The sequence below is a fragment of the Cibotium barometz genome, chromosome 27 (assembly GCF_041138505.1).
Source record: "Cibotium barometz isolate CiBa-2024 chromosome 27, ASM4113850v1, whole genome shotgun sequence".
In the NCBI taxonomy this organism is placed as follows: domain Eukaryota; kingdom Viridiplantae; phylum Streptophyta; class Polypodiopsida; order Cyatheales; family Cibotiaceae; genus Cibotium; species Cibotium barometz.
Genome location: NC_141072.1, coordinates 19,240,744 through 19,260,027, shown reverse-complemented (window position 1 = coordinate 19,260,027; position 19,284 = coordinate 19,240,744). Strand labels below are relative to the sequence as shown.

Genomic DNA, 19,284 nt, shown 5'->3' with positions numbered 1-19,284 from the left:
GGCACTTAACCCATGCATCTGGATTTGCATTTGATGGCCTCACATGCATAGTTTCACACCATAGACGTGCCATGGCACGACATCCACCCCCTCTAAACCTGCACATCCTCTGGAATGTGCCAAATCATCATCATCAAGATCCACATATAACTGGATGTCGTCTTCATCTTCTGCATTACCAGGAAGATCATCCTCTTCCTCTTCAACCATATCCATACTACCACTGTCAAACCTCTCATCCTGAGTCTCCTGTGAGTCAAAAGGATCACTATCATGCCTTCTTTTAAATATCTTGATTCTTTTGTCTGCAAGATTCTTTATCTCTGTTCCATCAAGCTCACACAGAGTATACGTGGCATTTCCACGCACATGCTTGACAATGTAAGGGCCAAACCATCTTTTTGCAAATTTTCTTTGAACAGTGAATTGGTTGTCAAGGCTACTATCATACATTAGAACCCAATCACCTTCTTCAATAGGTTTTGGCCGGAGTCTGTGTCTTCTATCAAATCTTTCTTTATTTTTCAACCTTGCATCTTTTAAGCGAGCTTTAGCAAGCTCTACATCTTCAGGCCTCCTTTCCAACTGTCTTATTCGCAATGCAAGGAGGTCATCTCTGCTCAATCCTTCCACCCAGGGCAATACATTCCAAGTTAGAACTACTTCTTCAACTGGCATCACTGGCTTCTGACCATACATTAATTCTGCAGGCATGTATCCTGTCACTGAGCTATGAGTTGTACGGTCAGCCCACAAGGCATATGGTAGCAGCTTTGGCCACTCTCGCATTCTTTCTCTGCATGCCTTAGCCAAAGCTTTAATGATTGGAGGATGTCCTCGCTCACTTTTCCCATTGCCCTTAGGATTGTAAGCACATGTTAGGGACAGTTTGATACCAATTCTAGAGAAGAATCCCTTGCTTCTTCAACATCTAGCTCACCCCTATCAGCTGTTATTTTCCCAACACAACCATACCGGGCAGATCACATCTTCCAAGAGAAATTTGCATACTGCTTCCGTACTCTTTGTTCTAAGAGCACGCCCCTCTACCTGATTTGTCAAATCTTCTCTTGCAAGTGCTATATACCGCATCTGCCAAATTCCCAAAGGCATTGTAACTAGATCCACTACCCATTTATAGTGCATGGCAGGTGGGTAGGTTGGTTGCAAGCCATCACGATGCCTCACATTTGAGTACATTTGGCATACCATGCATGTTTCCACATATTGGGAAATATCCTTGTACATTCCTTTCCACCAATATTTTTCCTTTATTTTGGTAAAGGTGGCCCACACACTTCTATGTCCAGCCCAGAGACTCTCATGGAATTCTTTCACAAGCTTTCCTTGAGTCTCTTTATCACATATGACTCTCTGTGGCATAGCATTCCTCTGCTTAGGATGCTTCCAGAGGTACCCATCCTTTAGGAAATAACCATATGCTTTTCTGCGGATCCTCTTAAATTCTGAGTCAGACCAATTTTCTTGCCTTGTCAGAGTACTCAAATATTGACCAATAAGCAACCAATCTCCTTCATACATTTCCTCAGTAAAAGACTCAAGTGCATTTGATAGGCAAATATGGTCCCCCTTTGCATATGCAGTAGTGTAGAACCTTGTACCCACATCATCAATGTCACTAATCATCTCTTTCTCATCTTCATACCTGGCTCTTGATAGCATATCTGCAACTGAATTATCTTTTCCTGCAATATGCTCAAACTCAGGATTTAGTGACTTGATATAAGCAATCCATCTAAGCATAGCAATATCTGGAGTGGTACAACTTGCTATCATCCCAAGAAGTGGCAAGTAATCAGTTTCCACAAGTACAGATGCCCCAATAAGATATTCTTTTTCACATTTTAGAGCAGTGACTATTCCCCATAACTCTCTCTTGATCTGTGGATACTTTCGTTGCCGAAAGCTTAATACCTTTGCTCCAAATCTAATTACATACCTATGATCATCCTCATCATCTTGTCCTACTGCCCATCCTATCCCAGTAGGACTAGTATCAACTGTAACAATCACAGGTCTGCCACACTCATAATCTGCCTTTCTCAGAGTAGGTGATGATTGGAGCAAACATTTCAGCTTCCGCATAGCTTTAATATGTACTGCACTCCACAGAAATTTTTGATTTTTCCTCAAAAGTTGATAAAGAGGATCTGCTACATGTGCATAATGTGGGATCCAAATAACATAAAAGACACATGCTCCAAGAAATCTCCTCAGCTCTGTAACATTAATGCATGTCTCTTTCATTCTTTGTATTGCATCTATCTTGGCTGGACAAGGTCGGCGTCCACTAGTACTACAAAGATGTCCCACTATTAGCACTTCACCAACTCCAAACACTGATTTCAGCCCAGATAAAGTAAGATTCAATTCTTCAAGCCTGGATAGAATCATATCACAATCCTTTATATGATTCGCCACAAACGAAAAGCTATTTACATTGATTGAGTCCTGCGAGAACTCATTTTCCCTTGTACCATTGGAATCCCGCTTTACAATGGCACCTGGCCAAAATCCCTCATCTCCCTGTAATTCATGAATTCTCTATTTATCTTTGGGAGTGACTGTGCTCGAAGAGACTCACGATTCCTTTCATGGTTAATGCAAACTGTCAAAAATTGAACAGCTTTTTTGCCATCTTTACTCCTTATTCTTGCATATGCCGAGCCATCATCCAAAACCTTTGTTTCCATCCTCACAGCTGTAATGTAGGGTTGCCTAAGGATAAGGGGATACGATGACATCTCCTGAACAAAGAAGTTCTGATCATCTTTCACATCCCCTATAGTTACCCTTACATTTGGGCATGCTGCATAAAGCTCTCCAGATGAGTTATTAGCTGCTTTAATCATCCACCCATGATTCACATCCATTGGCCACTTACATTTGTTGTAGAGATTTTTAGCCATAAGATTTATTTCAGACCCATGATCAATTAGAGCGACATATGGCTCTTCCAAATCACCTATCTTGACAAGGGTTTCAGTGGTTGCTCTTGCCCAATGGCTCCTGGAGTAATGACTCTTTGTAAGAACTTCTTTTTCATCATCCTCTTCCACAAAGCGCACTTGTCGTGCCCCATCAGCAGAGTGATTACATTCCACCACATTTTCTCTCTCTTCCTTTTTCTGTACCTGTACTCCATGAGTCTTGGAAGTGCTTGCCTCCCCTTGCGATGGAATAGATTCAATTATGGACTGCCTTTTTCTTCGTATAATATCAATTATCTCATCATGAAATTCGTTCTTTGCAATCCCCAAGACTTCCCCTAGTGTAAATTCCACCCTGCTGTTTAGAATCCTCTCTTCAAGCACCTTTTTGAGATCTGTTGCAGCTTCAATATCAGATTGAAGCTTGTAGAGTGGACTTTTCCCTTTACCCTTCTCCTTCATTTTTGCTGGCACCTCTTCCATTGAAACTTCCTGTGGAGGTCTGCTATGCTGTGGAGGCATATGTGATGGCCCAGGATCCTTCTTTTCACTTCTACGTGTAACTCTTTTTGATGGCCCTCCTTCCTCATTTTCCCTTTTTCGCTTCTCCTCTACCTGTGCCTCATTATTCTGGCATTTAGCAATGTAGGCATGAACAGATAAAGAATCCACAGGCTCCTCCCAGCCAGTCTCAAGACGTATACAGTCACCTGCCTCATGCAAAGCTTGCTTAGACACCTTCTTTGACGCAATTAATTCCATTGTTGATGGCCAAAAATCCTCATTCTCATAATCCTCATCATTCTCAAATCCCTGCTTTAATTGACCAACCTTTAATCCATAGGTTGCTGCTTCAACCATAGAAATGGCATGACTAGCAGCCATATCCTCAACCAGCTTTTTCATCCCTCCTTTCCCAAAGTTTGTACTCAATGGAAGACCAGTCTCTGTAAGATGGATTTTCCCATCTTTGAAAAACACAAGTTGATTTTTAAGAGCTTCTTTATAGCTAGCACAATCCTTCTTTGCATGTTCTGGGTCATCACACCATATGCATCTGTATGTAAACCCTTCTTTGCTTTGAGGCCTTTGCATAGAAGCCTGCCCCAATGGTAGACCCTTTTCTTCAATCCTGGACATCTTCAATTTTAGATCACGCATACCTTTAATAAGCTCATCCATCGGCCCATCTACCTTTGGAATTGTAGCAGCTGGTTTTGGTAGATTCTCAGGGGTAACAGCAGTTATGGGGGTTGCAGAGCCCATCACCATTTTATCCCTCCTCCGCTGCCGCTTTGCTAACATGGTGACTGCATCCTCAACATCATTCCAATCACTCTTTAATCCCTGCTCTGTATCCTTATTCTCAAGGAGGATTTCCAATTTTTCTTGGAGATCTTTCCCAGCTGCTTGTAGGAAGAGCTCTGTTTTTTCTCTGTCCAAAGTTGTACGCTCTATCCTTGACAGCTGGGCATAGCGCTTCTCAAACTCTCTTAGCAATTCTGTGGCAGAAATTCCCATTTTAGGTTTTGTGACCCATTCCAAGAAAGTTCGTTTGGTCACTCGCTCAGAATCCTCCATGAAATATTCATCCTTTAAAGCAAGCTTGAACTCCTCCCAATTTCTGCCACCATGTGCTGTCTGCAATCCTCTTATGCGCTCTCTTATTTTAGGAACACATACCAGCTCGAAACTTCGAACCATATCCTCCTCAGTCACCCTGTTTAGCTCCATCTCCTTTATATAATTGCGCAGGTACTTTGTGATGTCCTTCCCATCAAATTGATCCACCTTTTTCACAATTGATTGTAATGCTTTGGTCGTGGAAATTTGTCCCCTTTCAGCAGCTTGTTGCTGTTGCATGTACATGGTAAACATCTGAAACATCTGCATAACTCCGGGGTCAAAATGAACCCCCTGACCCTCAGAATTCTCAGCCATAGCTTCCCTGTATACTTCACCACACTCTCACCCCAGCAGTTTCACGTCGGGTTCACCAAAGCTGTCGTGACGTGAGCGGTATAGCCAGGAAAGTACGTGACTTCTAGCTGTGAGAGTAGGTGCCAAATTTAACAAGGAAACTCGCACACAAAATTTCCCCAAGGAGCATAGGACATATCCATTTCTAACGTCATTTACATGTGTCAATTCACTTTAATACATCCTTGAAATCATCCTGATGACTGCACAAAATTGTGTACCAAGTGCTTGTTCCTTTCCAAGCATAGATTCACTGGCTCCCTTTTCCAAATCCCTCGAACTAATCACATGTAGGCATAACATAACCTTCAATTTTTTCCCAACATACATGTGACCATTTACATTCTATACATCCGCCAGTGCCTTCAAATCCATCATTCCAAGATGTCCTTTATCACCTGAAAGCCTGCTTTTAAATTCTAACATTTCACAAACAAAAGATAGCATACGGCATAACTATAACATGCTCATGAATTCCAAAATTGGATCGAGTGAAGTGAATCCAACTTCCCACAGCTTGAAAGTATTTTTGATATCCTTTTTCCGCAATTCTACAAGTTCCAAACCTTTAATTTTTTCTCCAAAGCATTTTACTCGTTTCCAAATCCCTTTAGGATATATGAGATATACGATTTTTCTAAATCGTATGAAGAGATAGTGTATTAAAAGAAATAAAAAAAATAAACCACTTATCTGAAGGTTTACAAGTGTAATTTTTCTTGGCTTTATTTCACTAATCTCGAAAGCCGCTTCGCTGCAGACTGTTCGATGAAGGAAGCGTAGAAACCAAAAAGCATCTCCTATTATAGTACTCAAAACCCTCTTCAAATCTAACACCTACAAGCCATGTACAGTAGGTATATTCTTGTAATGAAATTCTCTGGTCGATTGGGCACTGGTTCCCTCCGTTTTCTGCAGACCCCCCACTCTCTGATATGCGCCGCTTATACTCTGGTTTTTCTCTTCCCTTTCCCGCAAGGAATGCGGCGGCCTCACCACCTTTTGCAGCTTATGATTCGGAATTCCCTTTTTTAAAAAAGCTGCGCTCGTTTATATTTTTCCTAACATCCAGAAATTTCCCAAAAAAAAAAGCTGCGCTCATTTATATTCCCTTTTTATACACATATGCTGCCACCCGCCAATCGTGAACTCCTTAGACATAGATCTAAGGTCTCCTTCAATGACCTCATTGCATGAACCTAGCACGTAGTCGCTTGGACTCCTCTACTGATTACGATTGAGATTGAACAGAGTAATCAAAGCGCATTCCATGTGTATATTAATATATCCATCCACTCCCACATAATAGTCTGGTGGTGATTTATCATGTCCATAAATGGCATAAGCACATACGAAGCATACTCGTCATCATCGTCCACAGGCAGTGTAAAAGCTCGACTGTGCAACATTGCAACTGCCCACTTATATAGTCAAAATCTGCCCATGCCAGCTCTGGACCAACAAGCTGAGAGAAGCTCTTTTTGATGGCTCGACGGACTTGGATGAGTTCTCGCAACACTGGCTCCCACTGAATTTCTTTTAACTCATCTGGCATCAAACCTTTGCATTTCCATACATGTTAAGAAGGTTTTTCCCTACTACAAGGTCCACCATATGCATAAAACTCCATAATTCACACCACACTCATGTACAGAGGCTTGGCTCAGCCTCAGCTCATCTTATTGAACCTCAATTACAATATGAACATATGTACTCAGGCATCATATAATGACTCATCATGGCACTTAACCCATGCATTTGGATTTGCATTTGATGGCCTCACATGCATAGTTTCACACCATAGACGTGCCATGGCACGACAGCGTGGTATGCGTCAATATGTACAAAATGTACAAAAAAGTTTTGAACAGTGTGGTCTTTTGGAGAAGGATGAGTTTATATCAGGTGTCCTTGATGAGGTGTCATTTGTGGATACTATGGGTGAGCTTTGTGCCATGGAAAGTTCATGCTTGCAGGGTGGGAATGAGATGGTGAAAGTATCGTCTGTGGGTATGTATGATGTAATCAAGGAATTTGAAGAAGTGGAATGCAAAGGTATGTATTGTGGTATAGATGTTGGAGTTGATACAAAGTATAAAACGGTTGCAAAGAAGGTGAAACCAGTTGCCTTGCCCCTGCCACAAGAAAGCAAGGAGAAGATAGATGAAGCCTCTATGCAACCGAATCTCAGAGATCCAAAGAAAATTGGGCATAAGTTTACACAGGAAACCCTAAAAGAGCTGAAGATCGGTGACAAGGATTTCTTGTTACCAGTTGAAAAGGAATGCTTTGAGGAGATGCTTGTAAAACATGGGAAGGCCTTTGCTTTTCAGCCGCATGAGATAGGCTGTGTTGATCCAAGCGTAATAGCGCCAATGGTGATCTTCACTGTTCCACATGTGCCCTGGAACCTACGGCCGATTCCAGTACCAAAAGCTCTCTTGCCAAAGCTGATGGAATTACTAAAAGAAAAGATCAAGATGGGAATTTTGGAGCCATCATGCGCTCCATATTCCAACAGATGGTTTACCATGCTAAAGAAAAATGGAGCATTGTGCTTCATTCAAGACATGCAACCTGTAAACAAGGTCACAATCAGGAATGTGGGAGCAGGTCTGATTGTGGACGAGTTTGCAGAAGCATTTGCAGGGAAAGCTATATACTCTATGGGTGATATGTATTCGGGATATGATCAGTTCCAATTGGATATACAAAGCAGGGACATGACCACAATGAAAACTCCTTTGGGTGTGGTAAGGATGTGCACCTTACCACAGGGAGCCACCAACTCAGTGGCGCATATGATGAATGGAATGAATAAAGTCTTACGAGACTTCATACCACAAATAACTATGCCTTTTCTGGATGATGTGCCCATAAAAGGCTGTGATGAAAAAGATAAAGATGGGGATTTGGATTCAAAAGGGTGCCACAAGTTTGTGGCGAATCATATAAAGGATTGTGATAAAATTCTATCCAGGCTTGAAGAGGTGAATCTTACTTTGTCTGGATTGAAATCAGTGTTTGGGGTTGGTGAAATACTAATCGTGGGGCATCTTTGTAGTACTAATGGGCGCAGACCATGTCCAGCCAAGATAGATGCGATACAAAGAATGAAAGAGATATGCATTAATGTTATAGAGGTGAGGAGATTTCTTGGTGCATGTGTCTTTTATGTTATATGGATCCCACATTATGCACATGTAGCAGATCCTCTCTACCAACTTTTGAGGAAAAATCAGAGATTTTTATGGAATGCTGCACATATTAAAGCTATGCGGAAGCTGAAATGTCTGCTCCAATCATCACCTACTCTAAGGAAGGTAGATTATGAGTGTGGCAGGCCTGTGATTGTAACAGTTGATACTAGTCCTACTGGGATAGGATGGGCAGTAGGGCAAGATGACGAGGATGATCACAGGTATGTAATCAGGTTTGGAGCAAAGGTACTGAGCATTCGCCAGCGAAATTATCCGCAGATCAAGAGAGAGTTATTGGGAGTAGTCATTGCTCTAAAATGTGAAAAAGAATATCTTATTGGAGCATCCGTGCTTGTGGAAACTGACTGCTTGCCACTCCTTGCGATGATTGCAAGCTGCACCACTCCAGATATCGCTATGCTCAGGTGGATTGCCTATATCAAGTCACTAAATCCTGAGTTTAAGAATATTGCAGGGAAGGATAACCCAGTTGCAGATATGCTATCAAGAGCCAGGTATGAAGATGAAGAAGGGATGATTAGTGACATTGATGATGTAGCCTGCACAAAGTTCTATACTACTGCACATGCAAAAGGGGACCATGCTTGCTTATCAAATGCACTTGAGTCTTTTACTGAGGAAATGTATGAAGGAGATTGGTTGCTTATTGGCCAATACTTGAGTACCTTGACAAGGCAGGAAAATTGGTCTGACTTAGAATTCAAGAGGATCCGCAGAAAGGCATATGGGTATTTTCTAAAGAATGGGTACCTGTGGAAGCATCCTAAGCAGAGGAATGCTATGCCACAGAGAGTTATATGTGATAAAGAGACTCAAGGGGAGCTCATGAAAGAATTCCATGAGAGTCTCTGGGCTGGACATCGAAGTGTGTGGGCCACCTTTACCAAAATAAAGGAAAGATATTGGTGGAAAGGAATGTACAAGGATGTATCCCAATATGTGGAAACATGCATGGTATGTCAAATGTACTCGAATGTGCGACATCGTGATGGCCTACAACCAACCTACCAACCTGCCATGCACTACAAATGGGTAGTGGATCTAGTTACAATGCCCTTGGGAATCTGGCAGATGCGGTACGTAGTACTTGCAAGAGAAGACCTGACAAATCAGGTGGAAGGGCGTGCTCTTAGAACAAAGAGCACGGAAAAAGTATGTAAATTTCTCTTGGAAGATGTGATTTGCCGGTATGGTTGTGTTGGGAAAATAACAGCTGACATGGGTGAGCTAGATGCTGAAGAAGCAAGGGAATTCTTTTCTAGAATTGGCATCAAATTGGCCCTAACATGTGCTTACAACCCTGAGGGCAATGGTAAAAGCGAGCGAGGACATCCTCAAATCATTAAAGCTTTGGCTAAGGCATGCAGAGGAAGAATGCGGGAGTGGCCAAGGCTGCTACCATATGCTTTATGGGCTAACTGTACAACTCATAGCTGAGTGACAGGATACATGCCTGCAGAATTAATGTATGGTCAGAAGCCGGTAATGCCAGTTGAAGATGTAGTCCCAACTTGGAATGTATTACCCTGGGTGGAAGAATTGAACAGGGAAGACCTCCTTGCATTGCGAATGAGGCAGTTGGAGAGAAGGCCTGAAGATGTAGAGCTTGCTAAAGCTCGTTTGAAAGATGCAAGGTTGAAAAATAAAGAAAGATTTGATAGAAGACACAGACTCCGGCCAAAACCCATTGAAGAAGGTGATTGGGTCCTAATGTATGATAGTAGTCTTGACAACCAGTTCACTGTGCAAAGGAAGTTTGCAAAAAGATGGTTTGGCCCTTACATTGTCAAGCATGTGCATGGAAATGCCACGTATACCCTGTGTGAGCTTGATGGAACAGAGATAAAGAATCTTGTAGCAGGCAAAAGGATCAAGATGTTTAAAAGAAGGCATGATAGTGATCCTTTTGATTCGCAGGGGACTCAAGATGAGAGGCTTGATAGTGATAGCATGGATATGGTTGAAGAGGAAGAGGATGATCTTCCTGGTAATGTAGAAGATGAAGATAACATCCAGATATATGTGGATCTTGATGAAGACTTGGCACATACCGGAGGATGTGCAGGTTTAGAGGGGGTGGATGTCGTGCCATGGCACGTCTATGGTGTGAAACCATGCATGTGAGGCCATTAAATACAAATTCAGATGCATGGGATTAAGTGCCATGACTTAAGTCATTATATGATGCCCATGTACATATGTTCATATTGTAAATGAGGTTCAATAAGATGAGCTGAAGCTAAGCCAGGTCTCGAAGCCTCAGTACATGAGTGTGGTGTGCGGGTGGTTGCTAAATGCAGGGCACTAATCTAGAATGGCCGTGTCTTGGTAATAATGATGCTGATGATTATGGCCGGGGGCAGCATTGTATTGGGAAGTCGTGGGCGCGGCGTGATGATCCGAAGCATAAGGAAGGAGGGGCTCTTTTAGCATTAGTGTGTGGCCATTATTGAGGCCTGAGAAAAATAAATGAAATATATGATACAAGTGGCCAATAATATAAAGAGCCACATGGAGGCTTTGTTAGCGGCCAACGTAGCCGCCAGCACGTGAAGAGAACTGGCTAGAAGGTTGGCGAGCTGGTGCACAGGCGTGGAGGGGGGGGCGTGTTTATTTTTGGGGTCTGTATAGCTGCTACAGAGCTGAGGGATATGGGTTCTTGTTGAGTACACCTCTAAGCGCAGAGTTTTGATGCTTGTTTGTATAGCTGTCGTAGAGCTAGTGTTTGTGTGTTGTTTTGTTTGTTTGTTGCCGTGTTCTCTCTACTGAGTGAGCCTTTGGCCGTTGATAGAGGGAGATGCTGCTGAAGCTTGTACGAGAATGGAGAGAGAAAAAAAAACCGGCAGCTAAACCAGTTAGGAGAGCGCTTTTGTGCATGAGAGCATTCGGGTTGGGAGTTTGTTACAGTGCTGAGGCGAGGAAGGGCCGCCTTGTAGCTCTAGAGTGATGCTGTGGTGACCCTCCAACCAGCGAGACAGAGAAGGGAGAGAGGAGCCACCTTGTGTGAGTAAAGCGCCAGGGAGGGAGAAAGAAAAACCGCTGGGGACTGAAAGGCACACACAGAAAAACCTGGACGATGTTTTGAAGGAGAGGAAGTCGAATTCTTTGCTGCACTGTGAATACTCATGAGAGAGAGAGAGAGAGATTCGTTTGTCCCCATCACTCCTACTACTGAGGGCTAATGCCAGGCTCTTCCCTGGAGATAGGCGACCATCTTCTTGACGACAGATTTGCTGGATTTTACTGTTCTGGACAGCTTTGCTGCATTCTCCTACAGTCGCCTTCTCTTTGGAGCTGCCTTGGATCTTGGGCCCTTGCCCCTATTGCTGGAGTATACTGGATGAAAATTCCGCCTGTTTCTGGAATTAAATGCTGCTTGAAGGTATTTTGTCTATTATCTATCAGTTCTGTGGCTGCTGGAGGCTACCCGAGTATTTATTTGTTGTTTTAAAGGTGATCCTGAAGGTAATTTCAGAGCAGGCTGGGCGTGTTTATGGTTCATATTGCCCCAGATTGGTGGTTGACCTGGTTTGACCACTCCTATCTGGTGTTTATTGCAAGTTGGTTGCTGCGTGAAGGAGTTCTCCCTAATTATGATATATCTGGTGACTGGTTTTATTGAATTCAGCAAGTATGTGGTGATATTCTTACACTACTGAGTGGCCATTGAGAGGACAGGTACACCGGTAGGTGGTCCTTCTCATTTGGATAGTTGTGTAAGGTTGGTTTGGCTGAATCTAGCAAGGATGCTGTGGATTCTTACACTGTTGAGTGGCCAGTGAGACGATAGAGCACCTGCAAGTTAGCTCTACTCACCTTGGACAGCTGTGAAGTCTTTTGCTGGTGGTGCCCTTTGAAGAGATATATGTTTTGTTTCCTTGCTGGAACTAGAAACGACTCTCACAGCCAGAAGTCTTGCACTTTCCCAGCGATACCGCCCACGTCACGACACCGCACAACTATTGGTGAATTGTCCCAGCTAGTGGCATGCACCGGAACCTCCCACATGCCGGGTGCTACCTAAGCACGCTAATAGTTACTGGCATGCGCACTAGAAGCATCCAATGCATGCCAGGAGCTACCTAAGCATTACAAATGCTTTTGGCATGCAATGAGACCTCCCAATGCATATTAGGTGCTACCTAAGCATGCCGATAGCTACCAGCATGCACTCAAAGCTCTCAATGCATGCCAAGAGGAGCTACTAGCATGCATTGGGAGTTCCCAGTGCATGCCATTAGCTCCTGAGTGTTACTGATGCTTGCCACCACTAGCATGCGCTAGGAGCTCCCAATGTATGCAGGGCCCTGCCTAAGCATGCTAGTACAACTTGAGCATGCACTCGGAGCTCCCAATACATGCGGGGTCTTACCGAAGCAACTTGACCATGCCGAAAGATACCTAAGAATGTCGGGTGCCTCAAGCATGCAACTAGAGTTGTCAATGCATGACGGTAGCTCTCCTAATGCATGCTTTAATACTAAAAAGAAACATATATCACTTAAGTATGCCGGTAGCTACCGGCATGCACCGGGACCTCCCAATGCATATCACGTGCTACCTAAGCATGCCGATCACTATCGGCAAGCGTCACTAGCACTTGGGAGCTAATAGCATGCAACGCGAGTTCCCACTACATGCCGGGTACTATCTAAGCATGCCTCTAGCTACTACTGACATGCATTGGGAGCTGTGGGTGCATGCCATTACCCCACGGTGATATTGACGCTTGTCAGAAGCTACTGGCATTCACTTGGATCTCCCAATGCATTCGGGATCCTACCTAAGCATGCCGGTACAACCTAAGCATGCCGGTAGATACCTAAGCATGTCGGGTGCTACCCAAGCATCCCAGGTGCTATCGAGATGTATCGACACTTATTCCCAATGCATGCCGAGTGCTACCTAAGCTCATCTGATAGCTACCGGAATGCACTAGAGGCTCCCAATGCATGCCCAATGCTACCTAAGCATACTGAAAGCTATCGGCATGCACCGAGACTTCCCAATGCATAGTGGATGCTACCTAAGCATGCCGATAGCTACCGACATGCACGAGTAGCAACCGGCATGCACTAGGACCTCCAATGCATGCCGGGTGCTACCTAAGTATGTTGATAGCTACCGACATGCACTGGAAGCTCCCAATGCATACTAGGTACTACCTAAGCATGCTGAAATCTATCGACATGCATCGAGACCTCCCAATGCATACTGGGTGCTACCTAAGCACGCCAATAGCTATTACAAAACACTATCCCAACTCAAGTTCTTGCCATACCTGTGCTATAACCCAGTGGTTTCCTCAGAATAGTGGCTACTTGGATGAAACAACCCAAAATAGTCTAAAAATTGTCTTCACCTACTCTCTACAGAGTGGCCCAATACCACTTCCACTTGTCTAAATCCACAAATACTTGATAGGAGTGGCTCCCTACCTCTTGTTTACTTGTACAATAACACACCCAACTCAAAATTCCCTCAGTAACCCCTTCATAAGTTCACAAACATGTCCGCAGTGTTAGCATCTTTAGACCCTTGGACAAGACACTAATTCCACTGTTGCACCTTGTGAGTAGACCTAGAAGTGATGAAAACTATTTAGATCTGTCCATAGGCATGTATCACATGCTCACCTAAATTTTCATGTGAATCACCCCAGAGGAAGGCCTCCAAAAGTCAATAAGATCCACTAGGCCGTAAGCAGTTCAAAACTACAAGAGTGGTGAACTAAGCAATTTTCACCCTTGCAAACACTTGTCTCTCCTGATGTCAAAACCTTATGAGATCTGGTATGATTAGAGAAAAGTAAATGTAAATATGCCACCGTGTGGCCTATATCACTTCCAGTAGAGACAAAATAGGGCTAGAACAAGACACTTTGACCATGTTGAAATTTCAAAAAATAAGCAATAATACCAAATCTAGACCCTATCTTCTGTACTTAACCAACCGTAGAAGTTGTATTTTCATTTTTCCGTATTACATATCACCTCTGGTTGCACTTCTGCTCCATACCACTACTCCGCACAACTATTGGTGAATTATCCGAACTCACGAGTGCAGTCGGTAGCTACCGGCATGCACCAGGACCTCCACCCAATGCATGCCGAGTGTGCTACCTCTAAGCATGTCGATAGCTATTGGCATGCACTCGAAGCTCCGCATGCATGCCAGGTGCTACCTAAGCATGGCAAAAGCTATCGGAATGCACTGAGACTTCCCAATGCATACCCGGTGCTACCTAAGCATGCTAGTAGCTACCTACATGCACTCAAAGCTCTTAATGTATGTGGGGTGCTACTTAAATATGCCAGTAGTTACTAGCATGCATTGGGAGCTCCCAGTACATGCCATTAGCTCTGGGGTGCTATTGACGCTTGTTGTTGCCAATAGCTACTGGCATGCACTGTCCATGCACTTGGAGCTCCCAATGCATGCGGGGTCCTACCTAAGCGTGTTGGTACAACCTGAGCATGCATTCAGAGCTCCCAATGCATGCAGAGTTCTAGCTAAGCATGCCGGTATAGATACCTAAGCATGTTGGGTGCTATCCAAGCATGCCAATAGAGTTGTTAATGCATGACGATAGCTCTTAATGCATGCTTTAATAGTAAATAGAAACACATATCACTTAAGCATGCCTGTAGCTATCGACATGCACCGAGATCTCCCAAAATATTTCGTGTGCTACCTAGGCATGCCGATAGCTCTATCGGCAAGTGTCAGTAGCACCTGGGAGCTAATGGCATGCACCGGGAGTTCCCAATGCATGCCAGGTGCTACCTAAGCATGTTGGTAGCTACTAACATGCTTTGGGAGTGCTTGGTGCATGCCATTAGCTCCCAGGTGCTACTCAAGCTTTGCGAGTTAGCTATCATGTCATGACAATGGGATTTAGTGGGAATCTAAAGAGTTCAACCATCTGGGCAAGGCTTGTGCATATAAATACATAGCCTCCTAAGCACATATATACTTATGCTACACGTGCATGCATAAAAAGCAATATGGATACTCTAAAGAGCAATGCATGTATATGCTTGTACAAAAGATTTAGCTTATGTATATGCATAAGCTTATGCTTGTGCATAAACATACATAGCCTCATAAGCACATACATAGATAAGCTTATGCTTATGCTATATATGCATAAGCATAAAAAGCAATACAAAATCAATCATAACCTCATAAGCCAATACATACATAAGCTTATGCTTATGTTATATGTGCAAGTATAGAAAACAATACATGTACTTCAATATGCATGAAAAAAATAATTAAATAAATAAATTTACACGAAAAGAGGACTTACGGTCGTTTAGGTCAAAGCTTCTTCTTTCGTTGCTCATCTATAGCCACCACTTTGCCTTTGCCACTTGTTGGAGGTGCATCTCCAACTCTTTCTGATTTCCATATGGTCAAGGGAGCTTCCATTGTGATTGGCCTCTCTCATGATGTCTATTGATGCTTGGATCTATTCGATAGTGGCATCTTGCATAGTTGTTAATGTGAATCTCTCTCGTAACTTGCTGAAAATGCTTTGCCAGCGACGTTATTAGTGACATAAATAGTATGACGTTAAACGTCATTTTGTCCTGACATTTAACGTCTCCCGTCATATCTCCATCATATGGAGAAAAAAATTGCTAGATTCTTTTGTTATTTGAGTACATGGTTGGGTGTGACGTTAGGAAAGCGACGTTAAGCATGGTGTTTTCTTGTAGTGTACTTGGGAAAAGATAAGCACACTCAGACGAAGGTTCTCAAATTTCATTTTCGAGGACGAAAACTCTTAAGGGGGGAGTAATGTCACGACAACAGTAGGTATGGGAGCCTAGATAGCTCAACTGTTTGGACAAGGTACGGGCGAGCTTCAGTGGGAGCCAGCATGGCCAAGCTAGAGGACATGCAGTGGTGCGCACTAGGGAAGTGTTCACACACATTTAAAGAGGTGTTGGCTAAGTGTGGCCAAAAGCCTAGAAGAGTAGGTGTCCAAAAATAGCTAGAAGAGTTGTGCAGATGTGGCAGTGGTTGGGTGTAGAAATAGAGAGCTTTCAGTCCCTTTGTTTTGGATATGGAGGTCGTTTGGCTATGGCTACAACTCCTCCTAGTGCTCAGTGCACTCCTATCCCATCTATGGTACCATCTCCCAAGCATATGACATTCTCATTTACGCCACTCAAGTTGTGATGGGTGAGGTTAGTGTGGCAAATTCTTTAGGGGAGGTGCATGGTCACCTTTGCCTATGGCGACACTTGACGTGCCTGGGGAGGGTGGTATGATTTACTATATCCTTAATGACAAGGGTGGGCCTTATATGGACAACATGGGATGGAGGGTTTATTATACCTTCCCTCATTTAGTCAACCAAACCTAATAGGATGCCTTCAAACCATGGGGAGAACAGAAAGATAGAGATTTTATGTAGGTGATGTAGTGCATACGTAAGTGGTTTCCAAACCCACCACACGTGAGTAAGCGAAGAATTGCATAGTAAAGATCATTAATAATAGGAAGACTTACACAAGGAGGTGCATGAAAGATGGAGAACAAATGCCTCCCAATTGCACTATTGAGGACTAGACAAAGGCGAAGAAAGAATCCAAGGAGGATACTCAACACCCTCAACAAAAGGCAGTGCATGCAAGTCAACTGCTGAAGTACAGTGCGACAAAGTATGGATCCAAAGGAAAGGCGGGCTCGCTTGCATAGTTTGTAAGTTTTTGCTTTGCCACTTTTCACTAGGCTTACTTCATTTGTTGTCGTGATTTTCATATCTCATGCATGTTATAATTTATTGTAGGAAAAGGAAATAGGTTGCCCTCCAACGTTTAGGGAGAATAAGTAGCACAAGCATCACCACAAAATTGACACTTGGGAGTGGCTCAAACGTCACGGAGTGGTTCCATTGCCGATTCGTTAGAAATAAGAGTCCCAAAGCAATTAATCATATACCATTATGGCAGAGATAGATAGGGAGGCGAGTAAGATCGCTCAGACGACGCCAACTGTAGGGGAAAATTAGAAAGCTTGGTCACTAAAACGGATATCCAAGGAGCTCGGTAGGGTAACTTGGTGAGAACCTAGACTTGAATTTTAATTAGCCCCCAACTTCTTCTATTTGTGGCTATCTTTTTTAAATTATATCACTAGGAAGATGATCCTGAAAGTAATAGTAATAATGAAGGTGGTGAAGATGCAGATGAAGATGAAGATGAAGATGAAGGCAGAGACAGAGAAGAAGATGATGCATTCATTTAATTAGTCTTTGATGTCTTCATTTTTAGACATGAACACCTGATGTAATTTGTAATTATATATGTAATTTATAATATAATCCATGACATTATTGTATTGTAAATTTTTTGTGTTTTAAGTGTTTAAGTGTTCTAAAAAATGTGATAGAAATTATGCATCTTTCTATGCATAGAAATTAATTTTAATAATTAATATCAGTGATATCCATGACATTATGCATCTTTCTATGCATAGAAATTAATTTTAATAATTAATATCAGTGATATCCATGCATATTCATAGGTGAATATGTACATGGAGTAAATTGGAATATTTCTTTTAGAATGCACAAACGGTGGGAATTACTCTTTTGGAATAACATAAAAATAAACTTTCTTTTCCACAAAATTTTAAATTTTTTTGCCATAACCTCCTTTGTATGGCTGACCATTTCTCATTTTTATCATTCTAATTTTAACTTAGTTTAACCCAATCTAGATGTATAGGACTCTAATCTACTCAATTTTTAGAAGTCAAGAGAGTAAACAATAAGAAAGTTTAATTAATCTTTTTGTTAATCATTCTAGGATAAAGAAAGGCTGAATTGTAAAGAAGAGAAGGGGGTGGCCTTTTCATCAAGGCATAGCATTAGAATTTACTTCAATTAATTATAAAACAAAAAAATCAAGAAAACCATAGATTTAAACTTAAAAGTAAGAAAAAATTAGCTTACATGTGTTACCATATTATAGTAGTGATGTGTGTGAACACACTTAGGACCGCCGGGGCACTTTTTCCCTCACTAGGAGGTTTTTTCCCCCGTGCATTGTATATACGCCCATTATCTTCTAGGGCTTGTTATCTTTCTATTTTGGCACTCATAATACACTACTGTGTTGTGCTCAAGCTTCCTCATCTTCTTGAAGTTGTGTGTGCATTCCTGCAACCCTAATTCCAACAATTGGTATCAGAGCAGGCTTCCTCCTCCCGGGCAGCATCACCGGCACCTGCCGCTTCATCTCCTCCGATTGCGACGAGGTTTCACGAGCGTCTGCAGGTTAGTATATGCCGTGGGAGAGCCCGTAGGGCTTGGTCATTTCAGAATTTTGATCTGAAGTCATTTCGCCCTCCGTTTTTGCATTCCAAGTACTGCGCAGGCAAAATCGTCCTACTGTGCAGATTTTCTGTCAAGATTAAAATCTGCAGGACAGGTGCCCATTCGTCTGTTTTGGGCTGTGCTACATAGCACAGGTCAATTTTATACAGGTTTTCCTCTTACAGACAGCATTTACATCTAGTAGTACAGTCATTGGCCATGGCTGACAACAATGATGTATTCCGCATGTTGGCTGCTGAGGATAAGTTGGATGGCACCAACTATCCATTGTGGGCATATATGATGCGACATGTATTGGTAGCAAAGGGGTTATGGAACATTGTGCAGGGTATTGATGCACGTCCTATTGTGGCTGGGAATGCTGCAAACACATCAGAAACAGGTACTGTTGATGATGGTGCAGGCACAAGTGCTGTAGCAGCTGTTCGAGAACCACCACTTTCAGCAGAGCAGATTCGTTGGGATGGTAGAGATGCGCAGGCTCATGCCTTGATTGCGCTGTCTGTCAAACGTACCATTATCCCACATATTCGCTCCTGCAGGACTTCTAAGGATGCTTGGGATGTACTTGCCACATTGTATCAGGCAAGAAATGAGGCTCGTGTTGCTTACCTCCGAAAACAGTTGGAGAGTGAGCATATGAACGAAGGTGATTCTATGGATAGCTTTTTGACAAAGATCAAGGATTTCAAAGAGCAGCTCATTTCTGCAGATGAAATCCTGTCAGACAGTTCTCTTGTGCAGACTGTTTTGAATGGTCTACCAGATTCTTATCAGG

The 19,284-nt window shown here is 42.8% G+C and overlaps 1 protein-coding gene across 1 annotated transcript; it reads left to right on the top strand.

Annotated features, from left to right (window-relative positions):
• Positions 1–6,742: 6,742 nt before the first annotated feature.
• LOC147623138 (uncharacterized) lies at positions 6,743–17,413 on the top strand. Its single transcript, XM_086821737.1, has 4 exons — positions 6,743–7,544; positions 11,341–11,534; positions 11,618–11,680; positions 17,306–17,413. Exons 1-4 carry the CDS (start codon positions 6,743–6,745, stop codon positions 17,411–17,413), a joined length of 1,167 nt encoding a protein of 388 aa, XP_086677863.1.
• The last annotated feature ends 1,871 nt before the right edge of the window (positions 17,414–19,284 follow it).